Source organism: Thalassophryne amazonica, chromosome 2 (genome assembly GCF_902500255.1).
Source record: "Thalassophryne amazonica chromosome 2, fThaAma1.1, whole genome shotgun sequence".
Classification (NCBI taxonomy): domain Eukaryota; kingdom Metazoa; phylum Chordata; class Actinopteri; order Batrachoidiformes; family Batrachoididae; genus Thalassophryne; species Thalassophryne amazonica.
Window position 1 is genome coordinate 17142512 of NC_047104.1, and position 24983 is coordinate 17167494.

Consider the following 24983-nt stretch of genomic DNA (forward strand, 5'->3'; position numbering starts at 1 on the left):
TGTAATTTCTTTTTATTCTATTATGTTTTTACCTTTTTACTGTGTCCTTTATTTTAATTCACTTTGTGCTGCTATGAATTGTGTGTTGTGTGAAGCGCCTTGAGGCGACTGTCGTGAGATAGTGCTATATAAATTAAAAAATTGAAAACTGAAACTGACTTGTACCAATTTTTACAAAACTCATCCTATATATGTGAGATGATTTCAGAATGCAGGCACCCACTCATGAACCTGAGGGAGTCTAGATTTGTTAATCAAGGGCCAAAGCTCTTGTAAAATGGGCCCAACTCTAAAGATATAACAATACGCGCATTACCAGCCTAAAAGGACTTGTACCAAATTTCAAGAAATTCCTCCTAAACCTTGAGAGGAGTTGATTTTAGAAAGCTTATACCCTTTTAGGGAGGGAGGAACAGACAGAAATCATCACAACATAATCCCGCTTCGGGCCTTCGGCCAGAGGGGGATAGATTTAAAAAAAATAAATAAATAAAACTGAAGGAAAGTAGGTTGAGGAGGTTTACAAATGAGAAGACAAACATGACAAAAAGAGAAAGAAAAGAAAGCTGAAGTCGACAGTCTAAAAGAAACATCTGACAGTGAGTTACCAAACAGTGTGGACAAATTAAGAACATGCATTTACCAGATTTACGCAAAAAAATTTGGGCACCAAAGCCGGCAGCATCCATGTTTTGTGCTTTAGGGTCTGGGAGCAATGACTTGGACTAAGTAGGTGGCCCTGGTCACCCAATGTGATTTTCTGAATGGTTCATGCTAAATTTTAGCCAACAGGGCAGGTGATTGCATTACTGTTTTTTATTTTGAATGTAATAAGGTACAACAATTTAACCCTCTGGGGTCCTTGGGTGCATGCGTTGAACTCAGTTTTTTATCATATTTCTATTAATTGATCAGTGACGGAATGTCAGAGATTTCCCTGAACCACTTCCAGAAACTGCCAACTGTGACTCTTGAGGGCCACCTCAAGAGTCCAACCAGTGTATTGGTTGGACAACAATATCAAATGACAGAAGCCTTTCACAAACATATTGGTATAAACCTTATTGTTGCTGATACGAAAACTTTCATTTTACTAAATAAACAATGCAGAAAAGCAGTGTCTGCTAGAAATGGTGTCACTAAGTAGTGTGTCAAGCAGAGGGCAACGGCATTGTTTACAATTCTATCAAGCATGGCTGGGACTCTGTCGTCATCCCCCTGGGTCACATTATCTACCAGAGAGAAGTAAAGTAACCAGTCCATCACAGGTCACTGTTGGAACCCATTTATAGCTGAGTGGACTCACCACAGAGTGGCCGCAGAGCATCTTACCTCCTCCCGAAGCTCATATTGCTCAATGAGCTTCTTAAGCTTCTCGGCCAGCTCCATGTTCTCCTGCCTCAGTTTGGTGTTGTGGGAGCTGTGCTGTTCCATCTGCACCTCAATGTCACTCAGGGTCATCTGGAAGTGCAGCATGGCCTCCTTACGTTGCTCCTCATACTCCCTGGACCGCTGCAAATTCTCATCCTGTTGGAAGAATGAAAGAAAGGAAGAAGGTGCTTTAGAAGACAAAGATTACATGATAAAATGGCATAAACATACATTACCAATCCAGTGTTTCACTGATCACCTACGAAAGCCATCAGATATATTTGAAGACAGCCTGGTGATACCCTCCCCCCACCCGTTTTTGGTGATGACATCTTGGGATCCCGTGTGAGGGCACATTTTCTGAAATGTGGAGCTAGCAAAAGAGGGGAAGATGGACTTTTAAGGGGTGGGGTGGGTGATACAGGGACTCCCGGGTGGCTCTATGGTTTGCACTCCAGGTTCTTCCCACCATCATTAAAACCATGCACATTAGAATCTGCTCCTGGAGTTGGTTCCCAATCGCAGGACTGTGGCTGCCCACTACTGGCTGAGTTAAATGTAGAATACAAATTTCTCTACATGACAATAAAGGGTGCCCCCCCCCCCCCCCCAATTTACTGTTAGAACACCATGGTAAAGTGTGCTTTGTGCAATATGCAACCTTTAAAACAAGCTTTGCACATGAGAAAGTTTTAATGTCATGACATCCAGGATGTGTGGTTGTACTGTGGCATGAGGATTTTTATCCTCAGACAATGAAGGGGGCATGTCTGCATTTAGATACCAAGCACTGAGAAGTTGTTTGGCTAAATACAATGGTTGCAGGCTGCTAATGTTTACCTTCAGTGTCTTGTTGTGTCTCTGCAGCTCCCTGCACAGGCTCTCCAGCTTGCTGCGTGCCAGGATGGCCTTGCTGTGCTCCCCCTGTAGGTGGATCTTCTCCTTTACAATCTGTGACTGCTTTTTTTGTAGACCTTTCAGCCTCTTCTGCATTGACCGACTTTCCTCCAGCTGAGGACAAATTCATAAGTCAAATATTACGCCATCATGTACCCATGGCTAAAATCCATATCCTAAAGCAAAAGGTATCAACACAAGGTGCCAAGCGGTTGACTTTAATGTGATCTTGTTTGCTCTTTACACAAGACCAGTGTTGCCAGTTAACTTTGACATCAGCGTGCACGCGTATCACACGCGGTCAAAGGTAACTCCCGCTGTTTTCAAAAGCTCGCGTATGCACACACACACATGCCCTAATGCAGATGCCATTAGAACGTAAATAAAATATTGTTTATGACTGATCGAGTAAGTCTGCATCATCAATATAAACATATACCATTCCTGGTTCTCAAGACTTGGCACCTAAGTGGCTCTACTCTACTCTTACTCTTCATTTTAGATTTCTGTGTAGGCTCTCAGTTGTCCAGGTGGTTTCCATAGCAGAGAAGCTTGAATCTTCGACTGGACTGGGTTGCTTGACGTGAGGACGTTTCGCTTCAAATCACAGAAGCTTCCTCAGCTAAAATTCTTGCTCTGGTAGTCTGACTTCTGCCTTGACTCTTGTAGAGAAGAATAAACCAGAAGCCAACAAAAGCTGGAGTTTTTAACCTAACCAGACCCCTCCTACCGAGAGGCCGACTGCTATAGGCTAGTGACTAAACAATAGCTCTAATTAGCACCTATTGTGCTCTAGTTAGCACTCTCCTAATGATGGGGTGGAAGCCTCCCCTGATGGCTCCCTTGACAACTCTCCTGATGACGTGAATGACTCATTACCATGAACAAAAGACTGAAACTGCTTTGACCTGAGTACCCCATTGTAAACAGGGGACAAAGCGTGTCTGAGACCCGCCCCCCGGTTAAGGCTGGGTTTCAACTGTTTTACAAAGAATGCTTCCTTGACACATCTCTCAAACCATTTCTTTTCTCTGGCTAAGATTTTAACTTCCTTGTCCTCAAACGTGTGGTTAGTGTCTTTCAGGTGAAGATGAACTGCAGACTGAGGTCCACTGGCGACCTCTCTGCGGTGCTGGTATAGCCTCTTGTTTAAAGGTTGCTTAGTCTCACCTATGTAGTGTTCATTACAGTTTTCCTGACATCTGATATAATACACTACATTGCTCTGTTTTTAACTAGGGATCCTGTCCTTAGGGTGAACTAATTTCTGTCTCAAGGTGTTAACCGGTTTAAAGTAAACTGGGATTTTGTGCTGTCTGAAGATCCTCTGTAGTTTTTCCCCTACTCCTGCTAAATAAGGGAGAGACACTCTTCTTCTTGTCTCCGTCTCCTGTCTATCTGGTCTCTTTGTTTTCTGGGACTTATGCACTTTGTCCAGGGACCATCGTGGGTACCCACTTTCCGTACAAGTTGTTGTTCTTTAGTCCTTCCCTCTGCAGTTGTGGGCACCTGTAGGGCTCTGTGTTGAAGAGTCCTGATCACCCCGAGCTTGTGTTCAAGGGGGTGGTTTGAGCCAAAGAGCAGATATTGGTCAGTGTGAGTGGGTTTTCTGTAAACCTCTGTCTGGAGCTGCCTGTTCTCTCCAATCGTAACATCACAGTCCAAGAAGGCTAAATGGTTGTTTCTGGCATCCTCACGTGTGAACTTGATATTGGAATCCACCGAATTGATGTGTTCTGTAAAGTCCTCGACCTCCTGTTGCTTGATTTTAACCCATGTGTCATCGACATATCTGAACCAGTGACTGGGAGAGATGCCCGTGAATGACGTCAAGGCTGTCTTCTCCACTCGCTCCATGTACAGATTGGCCACAATGGGGGATACCCGAGACCCCATCGCACAACCATGGATCTGCCTGTAGTAATTCCCCCTAAACAGGAAATACGTGGTGTTAAGACAGATCTGCAAGAGTTGGCAGATGTGGTCTGGTGTGAGTTTGGTCCTTTCAGGTAGAGACACATCCTCCAGCAGTCTCTGCCTCACAGCTGAGATGGCCTCAGCAGTGGGGATGCAGGTGAACAACGAAGTCACATCAAATGACACCATAGTTTCACCTGCCTCCAGCTGCAGGTCCTTGATCTTGTTCACAAAATCTTGTGTGTTCTCCACATGGTGGTCTGAGTTACCCACTAGAGGAGCCAAAATCCACTTGAGGTGCTTGGCCAAATTGGTTAGTGTAGAAGAATTTTTAGGTCCATATTTGAACTGTGATGAACTATCAAGTGTCCTGATCCGAACTGTATGTCCTCTGGTTGAACTAGCAGGTGTTCAACCCAAAAAAAAGGGCTCTATTAGTCATTCAGTCTGTCAGGGGCTTTCCAAGGCCTTTTAGGTGCTTTCCCGCAGGCCACGTGCAGGGGCCTCAGGCCAGCTGCACGTGTGGCTGAGGCCACGTGCGGAGGGGGCCTCAGGCCAGCTGCACCTGTGGCTGAAGGTCTTTTAAAAAAATCAGTTGTAAATCCTTCACGTTTTAATGGGAGCGTTTGTCACATTGAAATAATGGCCTAACACCTGCTTAGGGTTCACTAGAGGACGCTTCCAATAGAAAACCATGTCTTGGGAATGAAATAAATAAAAAAGTCGAAGGAGGAGCGATGCCCGCGGGTCTCCAATAAATAGACGAGCGCGGTTGTCATATTCAGTCTCTCTAGAGGACTCAGTTGGTCTAAGCTGTGTCGAAGGCTTAAATAAACTTAAAAACTCTGTGCATTTTATCTTGCTTAAGGCTGAATTATTCTAAAGTGTTGTGTCAATTTCTAGCATATCACTTGCAATTAGTTTGTGTTATCTAAAAGATGACATCCTGAGAAGACTAAAGACGAGCCGCGACAGAACTTGGCGAGCCAGCTTCAGGAGGGTCCAGGGGCATTCCGGCAGCCTGGGGCAGTCCAGCTCATCCCTCCAGACCGTAAATAACAGTGATCACGACTAAAAGGTAAGCAGAAACCTTTTATAATTTCTGCACGATCTGGAGGAGTGAGTCGGGATTTCCGCCCAAGTTGACAGGTGATATTTTTAATTGCCTCTTACCCAAAAGAACCTGGACTAAGAAAATTGATAAGAGACTAAAAAAGATAAGATTGAAAATTATCAGGCCTTGTAGATAAAATGCTCAGAAGGTGTGTGTGTTCCCGGGAAAAAGAATGTCTGTGTGAGTGAAAGGTCAGGAATGTTCATGAACTCTGGTGCGGAAAAAGAGTGCGTGAAGAACTAACCTGAATGCTTGGAGAATAATTGGTGTTGAAATTCGTTACTAACGTGCCGGCTGATAGCATGCGCTGTAGGGGTTAATTTAGGGGAGTATACTGACAAATAGATACAAGGTAATACAAGGTTGTTTAAAGAGTTTAACAGAGACTGAAGTGAAATAAGTGAGAAAAAGAGTTTAACAGAGAATACGTGCAGAGGAAGCACAAGATAAGCGCCTGAGGGGGCGCAGTAGAAATACCGTACGTGATAAAGAGATTTAAAAGTGCAAAGTGGCACAGCTGACAGTAAGTAAAAGAGCTCAATAAAGGACGTCATTTTTTAAGAAAAGAGAAAAACTATAAAAATAAAATAAAATGAATGAAGAGTTAGTGCAGAATACATGAGAATTAATGAAGCAGAAAATAGTGCAGTAAGGCACCAGATACACGCTTGTGGGGCGTGGGAGAAGAATAAGTAATTAAGTACACAGTAATATGAGTTTTTTATAAGACAAGAAAAAGAGTATTTTCAGTGCAAAGGCACCTTAAGCTCACGAGGAGCTCAGTAAGTGAAAAAAAAAAAGGTAGAAGAAAGTGCAGAAAGGCACAGGATACGCACGCGAGGCGCGATAAGGCGTAGAAATAAATGAAATATTGTATGCTCAGAAAGGAGCTTGTGAAAATAATATAGTAAGCACAGGATACGCACGCGAGGCGCAGTAAGGCGTAGAAGTAAATGAAATATTGTATGCTCAGAAAGGAGCTTGTGAAAATAATATAGTAAGCACAGGATACGCACGCGAGGCGCGGTAAGGCGTAGAAGTAAATGAAATATTGTATGCTCAGAAAGGAGCTGGTGAAAAATAATATATTAAGCACAGGATACGCACGCGAGGCGCGGTAAGGCGTAGAAGTAAATGAAATATTGTACGCTCAAAGAGGGCTTGAAAAAAGTAATATATGAAGTTGCTGACAGCACCGGAGAAGCTGTCTAACGTGAAGAAGAGATACATGCTTAAACAGAACACATTGGTGTTAAGTGAATAAAAAGTTGTTTAAAGCCGCAGAGTGAAAAGTGGCAGAAGTCTAGATAAAGATATATAGAAAGTTGTTTTTAATAATTTTTGTGTATAAAGCTGTTGAAAATTGTGTGTGGGAGAGTGGAGAGTAAGCGGGGAGGTGCAAGCAAAGCTGTAAGGGCTTGCAAGCTGGCTGACATACAAGATTAATGTGAAAGAGTACGAGGGGGAGGTATTTAGACCCAACAGGAGGACTTGGGAGGTGCATGACAGGCAGAGAGGAAAGTGTGAAACAGAGACAGTGAAGAAAAAGACAGGAGAAGAGTGCTATGTAAATACAGAGAAGGTAGATATTATTTCAAAGAGAGAAAACTAATAAACAAATATAGCAGAAAAGACTAGAAGCAGAAAGTTAAAAAAATTAGAAGGAAAATAGAAAGTCGGGAGCAAAGACATTAGGAAGTGTTAGGGTTGTAAGAGGATTAAATAAATAAAATTGGTTATAAATCAAAAGAGATAAAGCTTAGATTATAGTGAAAAAGCTGACAGACTGATCAATGCTTGGGACAGTCATTGATGGGAGACTTAAGTGATGATGAAATAATACTCCCAGAACATTACTTGACTGACGGAGACATCGAAACCCAGGGAATCAGGACACATTTTTGGCTGGAAAGGACCTATTTTGACAGGGTAGGAGCAGAACATTGGCAGGACGAACAAGAGATCAATCAGAAATTATGGCAGATTACTAAGGTAATCAATCTGAAGCAAAAGAAAGAACAATTCCCTCTAATTAATTGGGAGCTGCTGATAAGACGTCTGTGGCATCAGGGTTTAACCCCGTGGCTGGAGCTGCTTTGTGCTGACCCTAATAAAGAACTTAGCATACCATTAAATCATTTAGTAACACTACCAACCGATCCAGGTGAAGAACTGTTTCCTAGGTTGACTCTGACTGTGGTCCCAAGGAAGGTTCGGTGGGAAGCAGGTAAATTTTCATATTTAGTTAAAGAGAAAGTAGACGGGCATAGCAGTTGGAAATTTAATCCTTTTAAGGGTTTAAAATACATAATAGGTGTTACAGCCAGCAAGTTATTGGTCTGGATCAGGACAGCCCCTGAGGGACTACCAGAACACCATAGAAACACCTCACATAGCGTTTGTCAGGGTTACATGGGTAACTCTCAAGGTCAAGGTCGGGAAAGTATCCCGCTAGACTTAGTACTAAGAAAATATCCAGGAAAACGCACTAAGGCCAACCAATGTATGAGAAAGTGGCACAAAAGGTCACATGGGGGCAGGCAATGGCCTTTGGAGGGATCATTTGATCCGGTGATGTGTGAAGCAGTTGCGGTAGAAATACAGAAAAAAGAAATTAAAGATCAGCAGAAGAACATAAATGACAACAAAAAACGCACTGGAGAAAAAGAAGTTTTGGCCTTGTTCAAGCAGGAAGCACAGAGGCTACAGCAGAAAAGAGAAAAAATGACAGAGGAAAGATCCAAAGAGACTAAAGCCAGTGCACCGAGCTGGGAATCAGAGCCACCCCCATATAAACGTCATGATATGGGAAAGACAGCTGGACAATTTGTATTAGGAACTCGTGAAGAGGACCAAGGCATGGATGTGGAGGGCAAATTCACACTGACACTAAAAGCTCGAGAGCCACAAGGAGACAGGTCCTCAGTCTGTCAAATGGATCATACAAGGTCTCCAAGTCCGAAAGTAAGTGGTCGCTCAACACGACCAGCAGGGGGGGCCACAAATAACAGTGACACGGAGGCAGACGAGGATAAAGAGAGAGACCTGAAGGCTCCGCCTGCACATCGAGGTCCACTGAAAACCGTCCCCTCCCACCATAAGTCAGCCGACTGGACCTTCACAGGCTATAGAGGCTCCGAAGAGTGGCACAAGAGCTTCTGTGACACACTGGATCTGGCCAGAAGAGATAATGAAGAACTAGCAGAGCAACTTCGGCTAGCGAAGGAAAGAATACAAAGACATAGGGATGCCGAGGAAAGAAGAATATTACAACAATCGACGCCCAATCAAGGGAATCACATTATACAGCCACCCACCCGAAAAATTTCTGGTGAGATCATCATTGAGACTGCAAAAGAGGCCCGACTCAGGCAAAGACAACAATGTGTAGCCAAAGACATAGCGGCTTTCGAACAGAATATAACCGACTGGATGGACTGCCTGGAACCAGTCAGTCGCACTCGATCTGGAAGACAGTATGGAGCCCCCACAGAAGAAGAGGAGGACGAAGACCTCATATGCCCATTGGTGGTTAGAAATGGTCATCATGTGTATACCCCATGGAGCTGGACAGACATGGTGGGGCTGGCCAACAGGCTGCCAGACATCACCCAAGGAGCTGGGAGATGGATAACTGCCTTAGAAGAAGGCACTGCAGGGGTAACCTTGTCTTTAGGTGACATAAAAGCCTTGCTAATGCATGTCATGGGAAAACATGACACTGAAGAATTAGCAGGAAAGGTTGGACTAACACAAATGATGGGCACTAATCAACATGATGAAGTCCCCTTTAATCGCTATAGAAACTCCATGTGGGAAGGACTGAGAAGAAAGTACCCTGAGGTCTTGGATCCCTCTAAATTGGATGATGAGGAGTGGACACCTGAAGAGTGCCCAAAGAAGTTCCTGCACCGATTCCAGAAGAGATGGGCAGAGGAAACAGGAAATGCATGGAACCATTCTCCAGCAACTGAAATCCTGTTTAAAATAACTGTAAAAACGGCTCTACCAGATGAGGTTCAGAAAGCCCTAGATGGAGTCGTGGGACTATCAAAAATGAATTGGGCTTTATACTCTGAGCATATGTCACCATCTTGAAATCTACAAGAAAGAAAAACAAAAAGAAGAAGATGCAGCAAAATCCCTGATGAAAAAATTGGTGCAGATGCAGTTGGGAGAGCTAACCAAAGTCAAGAAAGAAAAAACAAAGACCCAGGCACCAATGATGACCCCTGTTCCTTCTGAGCCGGCAAGCACGGGCCTTACGGCAAACACTGCTGCCACCATACAGGCACCTGTGGTAACAGCCACACAGAGCCCCCAAGGAGCAGCAGGGAGCACTGCTGCAGGAGAAGTCTCAGCACCAGTGGAGCATCACTATCACTACCATAGCACTGGCACACCCGGAAATGGACCCACCTACAGTCATGGGTGGAGAGGAGAGTCACGGAACTTTCAAGGTCAAAGAGGAGGGTGGCGAAGAGGATCTCGCCAACCTTCATTTGGAAGCAGATTCCAAAACTCAGCTCCCAGGAACAGTCAAGCGGGACCGCCTATGGGATCAACACCCCCAATAGGGGATCAACCCTCTAATGAGTGTTGGAGCTGTGGACAACCTGGACATCGAATGAGAAATTGTCCGGCCCGACCTTGGGTTGGACCCTCTGCCTATTGGCAATAGGGGGGCCTAGAGAAGACAGAGGGGGAAACGGTGGCATTGGCTATTTCGATGATACCTAAGGAAGAGCCAACCGTCACCGTTAATATACAAAACAGAGATTTCCCTTTCATGGTGGATACAGGGGCAACATACTCTTGCATAGGGAAAATGGGCGCTCATCTCCCCGTCTCTGGGTCTGTAATTAAGACCATCGGCTTCTCTGGGAAAACTCAAATAATACCGTTTACACGCCCACTTCCTGTAACGATTGCAGGAAAAACAATTGAAGCACCCCTGTTATACTCACAAAATACACCTGTGAATTTGCTGGGAAGAGACATTTTATGTAAGCTACAAACCCAGATAGTGTGTACCCATCAAGGACTGCAAATACACTTTCCTGACGAAGCACTCGCCAACATTATGGTGCTTATGGACATGGAAAACAAGGTCCGACCTGTGCAACCCATGGTATACTGGCTGAAGTTACAACCAGAAAATTCAAATCTTCAACTGGAATGGGAAAAATGGAAGCCCTGGGCAGAACAACACTATGAAGCAGTATGTACACCTAGTTTACCTTTACATGTCACCCTGATGTTCGATGCCAAACAAGAACAAACTGACTATGCATGCTGCTGGGATGTATTGATGAATCAACGGCTGTTTCACATAACCACCACAGAAATTTATTTAGGCCCCCAAGGGGCCGCAGCTTCTGTCAAGCTAACTTCAGCTGAACAACAATGGTATCACGTGCCGAATGCCACGCCTCATGTGACCCTTTTAGTCTCAGAAAAGTACGAATCCCATGACCTAGGTCCAATGGTAAAGACAGCCTCAGAAGTTGAAGAATGGCAAAACATGGAAAGTCCACAAGTACATCTGTCAAAAGACCAGCAGTTTGTACGAATTAACTTAAAAGTAAATGATGAGGCTATAGCTCAAAAAGTGGAGCTCAATCCTAGACCAGAGGGACAGATGGTGTTATCGGCCCAACAAGAGAAATTGTTAGAGCAAATACCACCAGTGGTGTGGTCCAAAAGCAAAACGGATGTAGGACTAGTAAAAACAGCCTTACCAGTAAAAATAAAAGTAAAACCGGGAGCAAAACTGCCTCACCAAAGGCAGTATCCATTAAAACCTCAGGCTATTGAAGGCATAAAACCAGTAATTAAGGGACTAATGGCAGCTGGAGTTTTAATAAAAACTGCAAGCCCATGCAATACTCCTATCTATCCTATCCCTAAAAACAATACCAAAGAGTATCGGCTGGTACATGATCTGCGTCCTATCAATGCAATAATAGAAATGGATGCACCTATAGTACCTGATCCGCATACTATACTATCAAGCATCCCTGCTGGAGCAAAATGGTACACAGTAATAGATCTGTGTTCAGCCTATTTCAGTGTGCCTGTGCACCCAGACTCACAACATTTGTTTGCATTCACATTTCTGGGACAACAGCTAACGTATACACGGCTACCTCAGGGACTGAACCTGTCCCCAGCCATCTTTAACAAAGTCCTGGCTGAAGATTTACAACACCTTGACATACCCAGTACATTGGTGCAATATATGGATGATCTCCTTATTGCATCAGAGACTCAAGAACAGTGTGAAAAAGATTCATTAATTGTATTGCATGCATTGGCAGATGGAGGTCATAAAGTAAGTAAGGACAAATTGCAGTTCTGCAAACAACAAGTAGAATACTTGGGAAGACAGTTGTGTGGGACCACGCGATGTATAGCCCCAAGCCAAGTGGAGGCTATAATCAAGGCTCCCAAACCCCAAACAGTGGGACAGATGCTTTCATTCCTTGGGATGGCAGGGTACAGTCGGCCGTGGATTTGTGATTATGCTATAAAAACTGCACCTTTGCGTGCCATGATTAGAGCAGTGGGGCAAACAAGCAATGCAGCTCTCCTCGTCTGGACAGATCAGGCAACGGGAGCTTTTGAGGCCCTAAAAACAGACATGCAATCTGCTCCCGCGTTAGGTAACCCAGATTATGGGAAACCTTTCCATTTGTATGTTACTGAAAAAGCTGGTTATGCTTGTGCTGTACTAATGCAGGAAACAAATGAAGGAAAACAACCATTGGCCTATTATAGTACAAAGCTTGACAACATTGAAACAGGATTGCCACCATGCTATCAGGGTCTAGCAGCAGCTGCCTTTGCATTTCAAAAAGCATCATCCATAATCATGGGACATGCAGTAATGTTGTACACGTCGCATCAGTTACATGCCCTGCTAACCAGTCAACGTTTTGTCTTAACACAAGCTAGACGCACTGGATATGAAGTTGTGTTGTCCGCTCCAGAAATAACAATACAACGTTGTCACACGGTGAATCCCGCCACCAAATTGACCACACCGTTAGATGGTACTCCACATAACTGTGTGGCAGAGACAGAGAAATTTTTGAGAGCCAGAGAACATTTGTATAATCACGCCATAGATGCAGATCTAACCCTGTTCGTGGACGGCTCATGCTTTCGGGATGCCGCGGGATTGCATGCGGGTATGGGGATTGTTAAACTAAACACGGATGGCGAGACCTTTGAATTACTGGAGTCCCAAGGAATTGATCAGCCTTGTTCAGCCCAACTGGCAGAAATCAAAGCCTTAACTATGGCTTGCCAGATAGCTAAAGATCAACGTGTTAATATCTACACAGACTCAGCCTACACTTATGGCGTATGTCATGTACATGCAAACATTTGGAAACAAAGGGGATTCCTGAGAGCAGATGGCACCCCTGTCACTCATGGAGAAGCGATTTCCCAACTGTTACAAGCTCTCCAATTACCGTCTGAGGTAGCCATCATTAAATGTGCAGGTCATCAAAAGAATAATAACATCATAGCTCAAGGTAACAACCTAGCAGATGACGCAGCGCGCAAAGGAGCACAAGGAGAAAATATGTTTCCCCTGCTAACCATCCAAGATTGTGCCCCACTGGTTTCACTTGCCGCACTGATAGTGGCTCAAAGTAGGGCCAGTGGAGAAGACAAACGAATGTGGGGTAAACGAGGCGCTATTGAGACACGCAGTCAGGGGCCAGCGGACAAGCTGTGGCGCAGTAGTCATGGACATTTTGTGTTACCCACCAATTTATTACGACATGCAATCATTTGGGCCCACGGACCTGATCATTGTTCGCGAGTCCAAATTATGAACAAACTAAAAGCTGTCTGGTGGTCACCATATATGGCAGCAACAGTGGACCGTTTGTTGAATGAGTGTGAGGTATGTGCACAGTACAATGTCCGGAAATCATTCACAGCGCCTTAAGCCCACATTCCGGTCCCTGATGGGCCATTCAGACATCTTATGATGGATTTCATAGACATGGGAGCTGAAAATCGAGTTAAACGAATGAGATATGTTTTGGTAGTGATATGCAGATTCAGCCGATGGATTGAGGCAGTAGCCTCTGCAAATCAAGACCATAAAACGGTAGCCAAATTCTTGTGCCGAGATGTCTTTCCAAGATTTGGCATTCCAGATACTATCTCATCTGACAACGGTAGGGCTTTTGTAGCCAAGGTTACACAAGAAACATTCAAACAATTGGGTATCAAACAGAAGTTTGGGTGTGTTTATCACCCCCAATCAAATGGGGCGGTGGAACGGGCTAATGGCATTTTAAAGAACAAACTAGCAAAAATCATAGCAGACAGCAATGGCAAACTAACCTGGCTGGATGCGTTGCCGCTTGCTTTATTGTCAATGCGCTCACAAACTAACCGACTAACCCATTTGACACCATTTGAAGCTCTTACAGGTCGGCCGATGCCTATTCCATACCTGAGAGGACCCTACGAAGGACCATCGCTGGAGCAGCTACAAGACGAATGGCATAATTATCTGAGACAGTTAACCCAAATACACAAAACTATCTTTTTGCAGGTCAAAGGTGCTACAGAAGACAGAGAAGCAGAGATTCCACTCGAAAATCAGAGCATCCAGCCTGGTGATCTGGTTTACGTCAAGGTGTTCAAAAAGAAGTGGGACAGGCCCCGCCGAGAAGGTCCTTTTAAAGTTATTCTTGCCTCACGTACAGCAGTCAAAGTAGACGGTAAGGACACTTGGTTTCATTTAAACCACTGCTGTAGGGTTGGTGGCCCAGCGCCCCTGCGGCCTCGGCAAGCTCGTCTTGGCAGAGCCGCCGGGCCAAGGGGGGAAGCAGGAGAAGCCAGAGACCCTACAGCAGCACCGAGGGACGGCCACGCCTCCCTGCAGCCAGAAGAAGCACCGAGGGAAGGCCACGCCTCCCTGCAGCCAGAAGAAGCACCGAGGGAAGGCCACGCCTCCCTGCAGCCAGGCGAACACTGGCCAAGGCGCTCACAGAGACTGATTGAACAAAGACGATGCACAGCTTCAGAGAGTAGTGGATCCCTGCCAGATAGAGCAGCGACAGACTCAGATGCAGACTCAGAGACAACTGGAGACGCAGGCCAACAGACAGACAGAAATACAGACCGACAGATAGACAGGCCACAGGAGACATCAGACTCGGACAGCAACTTAGTAGATTTACCGACAGAAGAACCGCAGGAAGTACAACCCAGACAAAGCACAGATACACCACACATCCCTAGTGACAGCTCATCTAGTGACGGCTCACTTAGTAGCACATCTAGTAGCACATCTCAACAGTCATCAGAGCAATGATTAAGGAATTATTCAAGGGATTGACAATACTACTGGTGGTCAGTATGGGAGAAAATAGACATCCAAAACATACAACGGACTGTGCCGTGGCCATGGCCGCAATAGCAGCTAAACAAGGCATTCTAAACACAGGAAAAACATATAATTTGGTATACATTAAATCAAAAGCCTACAAGAACATAGGAATACAGGGAAAGCTGGGGGATTACATATTAGGCGAAGCCATTAGCATCAAATGTGAAGAGGAGGGAACACTCAACATAGAGGTAATTTGTGATAAAAGAGGATGCAGGGAAACCAAGCAAGACGTAACTGTTACAGTACATGAAGCCACAAAATGGGTAAAAATCAAACCAAGGAAAAAGAGGACAATTAGAAGCCTAGAAACAAGCAGTCACTTAGGGAGATGGGATCCCAGTACAGACCTAGCCCGCACACAAGGGTTGAAGACCAATTTATTTTACCAATGGTTGAAATTTTCGGCTAGGCAGGTCAGTGAAAAGCCTTGCATAGCCTGTCACCGGAAAGGTGTGATACCTCAGGCTAAACCCCTACCTGATATCAACAACTGTTATAGGAGTCCCCAACATAACTCAGACCAAGCAGAATGCTATACACAATGTGTTATGAAAATGGCAGTAGGTGATGAAAAATATGCTGCCGACAGTAAACTTTGTCCAGTGCCCCTAAGTACAGAAGGAACCGTTCCACCTATGATTAAAATAGAGAAAGGGATGATACACCCATTCTGTATAGCTAAAGGCTTAGTAGCACAATACATAAGCGATTGGCAGGTAGGGACGACCCAGCCAAAACACCACATACAGTGTATGCAAAAGCAGCAAGAATACAAACCGGCCAAAACAGCATGGAACATTACCGTCTGTCACACCCTGCCAGCAGCAGGCATACAGTGTGAACAAATAGTACCGGCCACAGGGGGGTCTGTAATTGGACTGAATCTCACCCATGCTTCATGGGTATCAACTCCAAATTTAGCTAAGGGAACGGTACCCTTAGCTGACATCTTTTGGATATGCGGACAAAAAAGGAAACTCCTGTCATCGCTGTCCCCGAATTGGAAAGGCCTTTGTGCTCCTGTGATGCTCACAGGAGCAATAACAGTAATTGAAATGCCAAATTCAATACAACCCATGCCACAGAAACTTCGTAAGAAAAGAGGAATAATGACGTTTAAAACAGACTACAACATCACAGTAAGAAACGGGATACCAGAAGGGATACCCCGACAGTTAGAAGCCATAGACAGTAGCAGAGTTAAAGCAGATGAAGATGCGGATAAATGGGGATGGGCATTGGCTCTGTTTGGGGTTACTCCAAAAATCCGTTCTAGGTTCCAGGAGGTGCAGTGGATTAATTACTTGTGGTATAAACAGCAAAGATACCTGAACTGGACATTGGCAGCAGTAGGAGCCTTAACCGAACAACTGCACGCCACCTCGCTAATGACAATGCAAAATAGATTAGCTATCGAGATGATGATGGCTGATGAACAAGGAGTTTGTATTATGATCAAAGCCACCGAATGTTGCACAGCTATTCCCATGCGTACAGGGGAAGACGGAAATTTGACAGAGCTCTTAATCACACTTGAGGAGATGCAACAGGAACTGTTAAGTAACTCCATAGGAGGGAGAAATGAAACTGACGATTCTGGATACATTGTAGGGAATGGAATGAATATTGGCCCACTGTTTTCACTGTTTGGGACTCTAAGGAGAGGGTGGATATCATGGAAAGACTGGTTATACCAGATAGGTGTAATCTTGGCACTAACAGGGGTGGCGGTCTTGCTGGTAATATGTTGTGGTATTCCCTTGATAAAATTTCTGGTCAATAAATTGCTTTCATCCACAGTAGGACAGCTCCCACTGTTAGCCATCCGAGCCCTAGAAGAAAGCACAAACGAAACAGACAGAGAACCAGAATATATGGAAATGGATGAAATACCAATTATCCTCCCCGACAGCCCCCAGCTCCCTAATATTGTGGCGTACACCCCAGATAGGGAGGACTGGGATGGACCGTGCTTGGTGATATTGTAGACGAGGAAGAAGACATGCACGCACATTTACATTCACACACATGCACCCACAAAAATGAGGGATAGGATAGACAATATCTGAAAGAATGACATGGAGCTGTAATAATGAACGTATATGTATATTACTAGGACACAGGAGTATGGCTGAGAGACCAGACTCCCCTGATCAGGGACCTATGCCTGATCTGCCTCTATCAAGTCTGATTGGACTCTCAGAACTGTTTGGAGAAGAGGAGATACAGGAGGGATGGTCGAGACATGATTGGTCGCCACAGCCGCCCTCCATCCAGCAGCTAAACCAGTTGGCAACAGAAGGATCTTCATCGTTCCAGCACCTAGCGATGACAGCTTCACAGAATCTGCCTGCAGCAAGAGTCGGCCCGAGGACTCCACCATCACCTGAAGGACCCTTTGGACTCAGGAACACACCCCTTCCGCAGATGCCATGGAGACAGTCACATGTGCCAGTGGCAACGATACCCTCCAGGGGAGGCAGCCAAGGTCGGCCATATGCAGCAACTGCCCGAGTGCATCCTAGACCCAATTCACTGCTAGGACCTGTCCCCAGCTTTCCACCCCCAAGGCAGGAGAGATATTCTGATCAGCCCAGTACCTCTGGAGGAGGATCAGCAGGGGTAGACCTTAGCCGAACTCACCCACCAGGACAGAGGGGAGCTTTGTACAGGCTGCTAAATGCCCAGAGTGTCCCACCCACTTGCCTGTGCGACATCAACAATACTCCCCCCACACACGAAATGCCTTCCCCCTTGTACTTCCTGTCCCCTGGACTGCACAACCTTAATCTGGTCATGGTCACCCCACAGGACATGGCAATCTTGGTTCGAGAGCTTCGTCTTCCACAAGAGTCTGTTCCAAAAACCTTGGAGCAGCTCCTGCCCCTCACAAATCACATTCCCCATGAGCTATTTGAGGAAATCATGCCACAACTAAGTCAGACAGCTGCATACCTGTTCAGGATACACCGTGACAATGCCAACATCTCTTGTGCTCAGGAAGGCCTCCATACTCAACTGTGTGGTCTTCAGTCTAGTATGGACATGCTAGCCTGCATGATGGAGCATATGGAAAGGGAACAGCTAGGGCTGGCCACCACCACCCTGAATGTGGGCAAGAATTCTCTGGGGGCCCTGTACAACCTGGCCAAGCAGCACAAGGAGCTGGAAAGATCCATCAGAGAACTGCACGACTGTCTGAAAGCCAGAATTCCTGATCCTCCCCCCACTACCCCTGAAAGGCCAACCTCCCCATGTTCCCCAACTTCTCCCAAAACTTCAGATGCTGAGTAAATGCTGAGGAGCGCGGACTGACGTAATGGCACTGAACACGGACTATGATCTTGGTTCTTGAGTTTGAATTGCGGACTGGTTTCAGAAATCTGAGTGTAAATAAAAACAAAGAAGGATATATGTTAGTAACGAAGGTTGGGTAAATGTCTGTCCTTACCATCATCTGCGTAACACAGATAAAGCTAAATGCATACACATAGATATCACATTGCAAAGTTATAAAAAGGGGACCCTTACACGGCGTGTTTGTAGATTTAGTAGTACAGATGCACCATAGGGACCCCTTTTTCTTAAATTATAGCATGCCTCAAGAGACATGCATCGCCTAAATTTGGCGTCTGGCCAAAAAGGGCATTAGAAAACAAGCTGAAAAAGAAGAAAAACAAAGTGGAGAATGTTGAGAAATGACCTATAATGAAAACCATTATATGATTGACTAAGGCAAATGACTTAAGGACGGACATGAAGGGAAACCATTTATTGAGTTTATCATTTAACTAGACATAGCTGCGCTAACCTTAGAATAGTTTCTTGATTGGTTGACTAAATAGTGGTAACGTAGGGGTTATTTGATGCATTTAAATAATAAATGTGTGACTCTTTAACAAAATAATATGTAGAACCAAGTATAATGGGTTGGAGCCTCTGGTCGAGTGAGACAATAGATGCCAGAAGATGATTGGTTGCACTGATGTCAATGTAAAGCCTTTACTTTGCCATGATTAAGAGGTTGCTGTAACTTGTTTTATGTGGCCATTTTAAGTGCCTTGAATTACACCAAAACTCATTGTTTGAATGTCACCTGGCGTTGATATAATCCGGCTAATTGCTCACCTTGTGCCTTAGTATGTAGGTTCACCTGCACTGCAATATATTTACCGTGTGAAGTATCACTGATATTCATATCCGCACCAGAGTTATCAGTAAGTCGAGTGATGTGTTTTTCTTTTTTATTGCAATGCACAAATGAGGATGTCTTGTCGGTAAACAACCCAAGAGTATAGTTGATGTAATGGGACTCTTTCGAGTCCCAGAGGAGGGACTGTAGAAGAATTTTTAGGTCCATATTTGAACTGTGATGAACTATCAAGTGTCCTGATCTGAACTGTATGTCCTCTGGTTGAACTAGCAGGTGTTCAACCCAAAAAAAAGGGCTCTATTAGTCGTTCAGTCTGTCAGGGGCTTTCCAAGGCCTTTTAGGTGCTTTCCCGCAGGCCACGTGCAGGGGCCTCAGGCCAGCTGCACGTGTGGCTGAGGCCACGTGCGGAGGGGGCCTCAGGCCAGCTGCACCTGTGGCTGAAGGTCTTTTAAAAAAATCAGTTGTAAATCCTTCACGTTTTAATGGGAGCGTTTGTCACATTGAAATAATGGCCTAACACCTGCTTAGGGTTCACTAGAGGACGCTTCCAATAGAAAACCATGTCTTGGGAATGAAATAAATAAACAAGTCGAAGGAGGAGCGATGCCCGCGGGTCTCCAATAAATAGACGAGCGCGGTTGTCATATTCAGTCTCTCTAGAGGACTCAGTTTGTCTAAGCTTTGTGTCGAAGGCTTAAATAAACTTAAAAACTCTGTGCATTTTATCTTGCTTAAGGCTGAATTATTCTAAAGTGTTGTGTCATTTTCTAGCATATCACTTGCAATTAGTTTGTGTTATCTAAAAGACGACATCCTGAGAAGACTAAAGACGAACCGCGACATTAGGTTAAAAACTCCAGCTTTTGTTGGCTTCTGGTTTATTCTTAGCTACAAGAGTCAAGACAGAAGTCAGACTACCAGAGCAAGAATTTTAGCTGAGGAAGCTTTTGTGATTTGAAGCGAAACGTACTCACGTCAAGCAACCCAGTCCAGTCGAAGATTCAAGCTTCTATACTTCCTTTTAGATATTGAGATATACCTTAGTATACTAGCATAGTTCCACCTTAGAAATGGAATAGGGTAAGATATACCCTACTGAATTTTCATATAATGAAACACATGGCAAAGCTTCTGGGGAAAACCTGGTCTTGTTTGGAGAGACGGCATCCATCCCACTTTGGATGGAGCAGCTCTCATTTCTAGAAATCTGGCCAATTTTCTTAAATCCTCCAAACCGTGACTATCCAGGGTTGGGACCAGGAAGCAGAGTTGTAGTCTTACACACCTCTCTGCAGCTTCTCTCCCCCTGCCATCCCCTCATTACCACATCCCCGTAGAGACGGTGCCTGCTCCCAGACCACCAATAACCAGTAAAAATCTATTTAAGCATAAAAATTCAAAAAGAAAAAATAATATAGCACCTTCAACTGCACCACAGACTAAAACAGTTAAATGTGGTCTATTAAACATTAGGTCTCTCTCTTCTAAGTCCCTGTTAGTAAATGATATAATAATTGATCAACATATTGATTTATTCTGCCTTACAGAAACCTGGTTACAGCAGGATGAATATGTTAGTTTAAATGAGTCAACACCCCCGAGTCACACTAACTGCCAGAATGCTCGTAGCATGGGCCGAGGCGGAAGATTAGCAGCAATCTTACATTCCAGCTTATTTATTAATCAAAAACCCAGACAGAGCTTTAATTCATTTGAAAGATTGACTCTTAGTCTTGTCCATCCAAATTGAAAGTCCCAAAAACCAGTTTTATTTGTTATCTATTGTCCACCTGGTCGTTACTGTGAGTTTCTCTGTGAATTTTCAGACCTTTAGTCTGACATAGTGCTTAGCTCAGATAAGATAATTATAGTGGGCGATTTTAACATCCACACAGATGCTGAGAATGACAGCCTCAACACTGCATTTAATCTATTATTAGACTCTATTGGCTTTGCCCAAAATGTAAATGAGTCCACCCACCACTTTAGTCATATCTTAGATCTTGTTCTGACTTATGGTATGGAAATTGAAGATTTAATAGTAATCCCTGATAACTCCCTTCTGTCTGATCATTTCTTAATAACATTTACTCTGATGGACTACCCAGCAGTGGGGAATAAGTTTCATTACACCAGAAGTCTTTCAGAAAGCGCTGTAACTAGGTTTAAGGATATGATTCCTTTATGTTCCCTAATGCCATATACCAACACAGTGCAGAGTAGCTACGTAAACTCTGTAAGTGAGATAGAGTATCTCATCAATAGTTTTACATCCTCATTGAAGACAACTTTGGATGCTGTACCTCCTCTGAAAAAGAGAGCTTTAAATCAGAAGTGCCTGACTCCGTGGTATAACTCACAAACTCGCAGCTTAAAGCAGATAACCCGTAAGTTGGAGAGGAAATGGCGTCTCACTAATTTAGAAGATCTTCACTTAGCCTGGAAAAAGAGTCTGTTGCTCTATAAAAAAGCCCTCCGGAAAGCTAGGACATCTTACTACTCATCACTAATTGAAGAAAATAAGAACAACCCCAGGTTTCTTTTCAGCACTGTAGCCAGGCTGACAAAGAGTCAGAGCTCTATTGAGCCGAGTATTCCTTTGACTATAACTAGTAATGACTTCATGACTTTCATTGCTAATAAAATTTTAACTATTAGAGAAAGAATTACTCATAACCATCCCAAAGACATATTGTTATCTTTGGCTGCTTTCAGTGATGCCGGTATTTGGTTAGACTCTTTCTCTCCGATTGTTCTGAGTTATTTTCATTAGTTACTTCATCCAAACCATCAACATGTCTATTAGACCCCATTCCCACCAGGCTGCTCAAGGAAGCCCTACCATTATTTAATGCTTCGATCTTAAATATGATCAATCTATCTTTAGTAGTTGGCTATGTACCACAGGCTTTTAAGGTGGCAGTAATTATACCATTACTTAAAAAGCCATCACTTGACCCAGCTATCTTAGCTAATTATAGGCCAATCTCCAACCTTCCATTTCTCTCAAAAATTCTTGAAAGGGTAGTTGTAAAACAGCTAACTGATCATCTGCAGAGGAATGGTCTATTTGAAGAGTTTCAGTCAGGTTTTAGAATTAATCATAGTACAGAAACAGCATTAGTGAAGGTTACAAATGATCTTCTTATGGCATCAGACAGTGGACTCATCTCTGTGCTTGTTCTGTTAGACCTCAGTGCTGCTTTTGATACTGTTGACCATAAAATTTTATTACAGAGATTAGAGCATGCCCCAACCAGTCCCAGCAGAATCAATCAATTCAATCAATCAATTTTATTTATATAGCGCCAAATCACAACAAACAGTTGCCCCAAGGCACTTTATATTGTAAGGCAAGGCCATACAATAATTATGTAAAAACCCCAATGGTCAAAACGACCCCCTGTGAGCAAGCACTTGGCGACAGTGGGAAGGAAAAACTCCCTTTTAACAGGAAGAAACCTCCAGCAGAACCAAAATGCAGAGTGGTGCATACAGAGCAAAAAGAGAAAGAAACACTCAGTGCATTATGGGAACCCCCCAGCAGTCTAAGTCTATAGCAGCAAAACTAAGGGATGGTTCAGGGTCACCTGATCCAGCCCTAACTATAAGCTTTAGCAAAAAGGAAAGTTTTAAGCCTAATCTTAAAAGTAGAGAGGGTGTCTGTCTCCCTGATCCGAATTGGGAGCTGGTTCCACAGGAGAGGAGCCTGAAAGCTGAAAGCTCTGCCTCCCACTCTACTCTTACAAACCCTAGGAACTACAAGTAAGCCTGCAGTCTGAGAGCGAAGCGCTCTATTGGGGTGATATGGTACTATGAGGTCTCTAAGATAAGAAGGGATCTGATTATTCAAAACCTTATAAGTAAGAAGAAGAATTTTAAATTCTATTCTAAAATTAACAAGAAGCCAATGAAGAGAGGCCAATATGGGTGACATATGCTCTCTCCTTCTAGTCCCCGTCAGTACTCTAGCTGCAGCATTTTGAATTAACTGAAGGCTTTTCAGGGAACTTTTAGGACAACCTGATAATAATGAATTACAATAGTCCAGCCTAGAGGAAATAAATGCATGAATTAGTTTTTCAGCATCACTCTGAGACAAGACCTTTCTGATTTTAGAGATATTGCGTAAATGCAAAAAAGCAGTCTTACATATTTGTTTAATATGTGCTTTGAATGACATATCCTGATCAAAAATGACTCCAAGATTTCTCACAGTATTACTAGAGGTCAGGGTAATACCATCCAGAGTAAGGATCTGGTTAGACACCATGTTTCTAAGATTTGTGGGGCCAAGTACAATAACTTCAGTTTTATCTGAGTTTAAAAGCAGGAAATTAGAGGTCATCCATGTCCTTATGTCTGTAAGACAATCCTGCAGTTTAGCTAATTGGTGTGTGTCCTCTGGCTTCATGGATAGATAAAGCTGGGTATCATCTGCGTAACAATGAAAATTTAAGCAATGCCGTCTAATAATACTGCCTAAGGGAAGCATGCATAAAGTGAATAAAATTGGTCCTAGCACAGAACCTTGTGGAACTCCATAATTAACCTTAGTCTGTGAAGAAGATTCCCCATTTACATGAACAAATTGTAATCTATTAGATAAATATGATTCAAACCACCGCAGCACAGTGCCTTTAATACCTATGGCATGCTCTAATCTCTGTAATAAAATTTTATGGTCAACAGTATCAAAAGCAGCACTGAGGTCTAACAGAACAAGCACAGAGATAAGTCCACTGTCTGAGGCCATAAGAAGCTCATTTGTAACCTTCACTAATGCTGTTTCTGTACTATGATGAATTCTAAAACCTGACTGAAACTCTTCAAATAGACCATTCCTCTGCAAATGATCAGTTAGCTGTTTTACAACTACCCTTTCAAGAATTTTTGAGAGAAAAGGAAGGTTGGAGATTGGCCTATAATTAGCTAAGATAGCTGGGTCAAGTGATGGCTTTTTAAGTAATGGTTTAATTACTGCCACCTTAAAAGCCTGTGGTACATAGCCAACTAATAAAGATAGATTGATCATATTTAAGATCGAAGCATTAAATAATGGTAGGGCTTCCTTGAGCAGCCTGGTAGGAATGGGGTCTAATAGACATGTTGATGGTTTGGATGAAGTAACTAATGAAAATAACTCAGACAGAACAATCGGAGAGAAAGAGTCTAACCAAATACCGGCATCACTGAAAGCAGCCAAAGATAACGATACGTCTTTGGGATGGTTATGAGTAATTTTTTCTCTAATAGTTAAAATTTTATTAGCAAAGAAAGTCATGAAGTCATTACTAGTTAAAGTTAAAGGAATACTCGGCTCAATAGAGCTCTGACTCTTTGTCAGCCTGGCTACAGTGCTGAAAAGAAACCTGGGGTTGTTCTTATTTTCTTCAATTAGTGATGAGTAGTAAGATGTCCTAGCTTTACGGAGGGCTTTTTTATAGAGCAACAGACTCTTTTTCCAGGCTAAGTGACGATCTTCTAAATTAGTGAGACGCCACTTCCTCTCCAACGTACGGGTTATCTGCTTTAAGCTGCGAGCTTGTGAGTTATACCACGGAGTCAGGCACTTCTGATTTAAAGCTCTCTTTTTCAGAGGAGCTACAGCATCCAAAGTTGTCTTCAATGAGGATGTAAAACTATTGACGAGATACTCTATCTCACTTACAGAGTTTAGGTAGCTACTCTGCACTGTGTTGGTATATGGCATTAGGGAACATAAAGAAGGAAACATATCCTTAAACCTAGTTACAGCGCTTTCTGAAAGACTTCTAGTGTAATGAAACTTATTCCCCACTGCTGGGTAGTCCATCAGAGTAAATGTAAATGTTATTAAGAAATGATCAGACAGAAGGGAGTTTTCAGGGAATACTGTTAAGTCTTCAATTTCCATACCATAAGTCAGAACAAGATCTAAGATATGATTAAAGTGGTGGGTGGACTCACTTACATTTTGAGCAAAGCCAATTGAGTCTAATAATAGATTAAATGCAGTGTTGAGGCTGTCATTCTCAGCATCTGTGTGGATGTTAAAATCGCCCACTATAATTATCTTATCTGAGCTAAGCACTAAGTCAGACAAAAGTTCTGAAAATTCACAG

The 24983-nt window shown here is 43.6% G+C and overlaps 1 protein-coding gene across 3 annotated transcripts in view; it reads right to left on the minus strand.

Annotated features, from left to right (window-relative positions):
- The window catches only part of txlng (taxilin gamma), a 109568-nt gene that overhangs the window by 23313 nt on the left and 61272 nt on the right, over nucleotides 1-24983 (minus strand). For all 3 annotated transcript variants that reach the window (XM_034183904.1, XM_034183911.1, XM_034183898.1), the window contains 2 exons: nucleotides 2212-2382; nucleotides 1333-1527 (listed from right to left, as the gene is read on the minus strand). In XM_034183904.1, the coding sequence (XP_034039795.1) occupies nucleotides 1333-1527; nucleotides 2212-2382 (366 nt within the window). The remainder of the gene's footprint in view (nucleotides 1-1332; nucleotides 1528-2211; nucleotides 2383-24983) is intronic.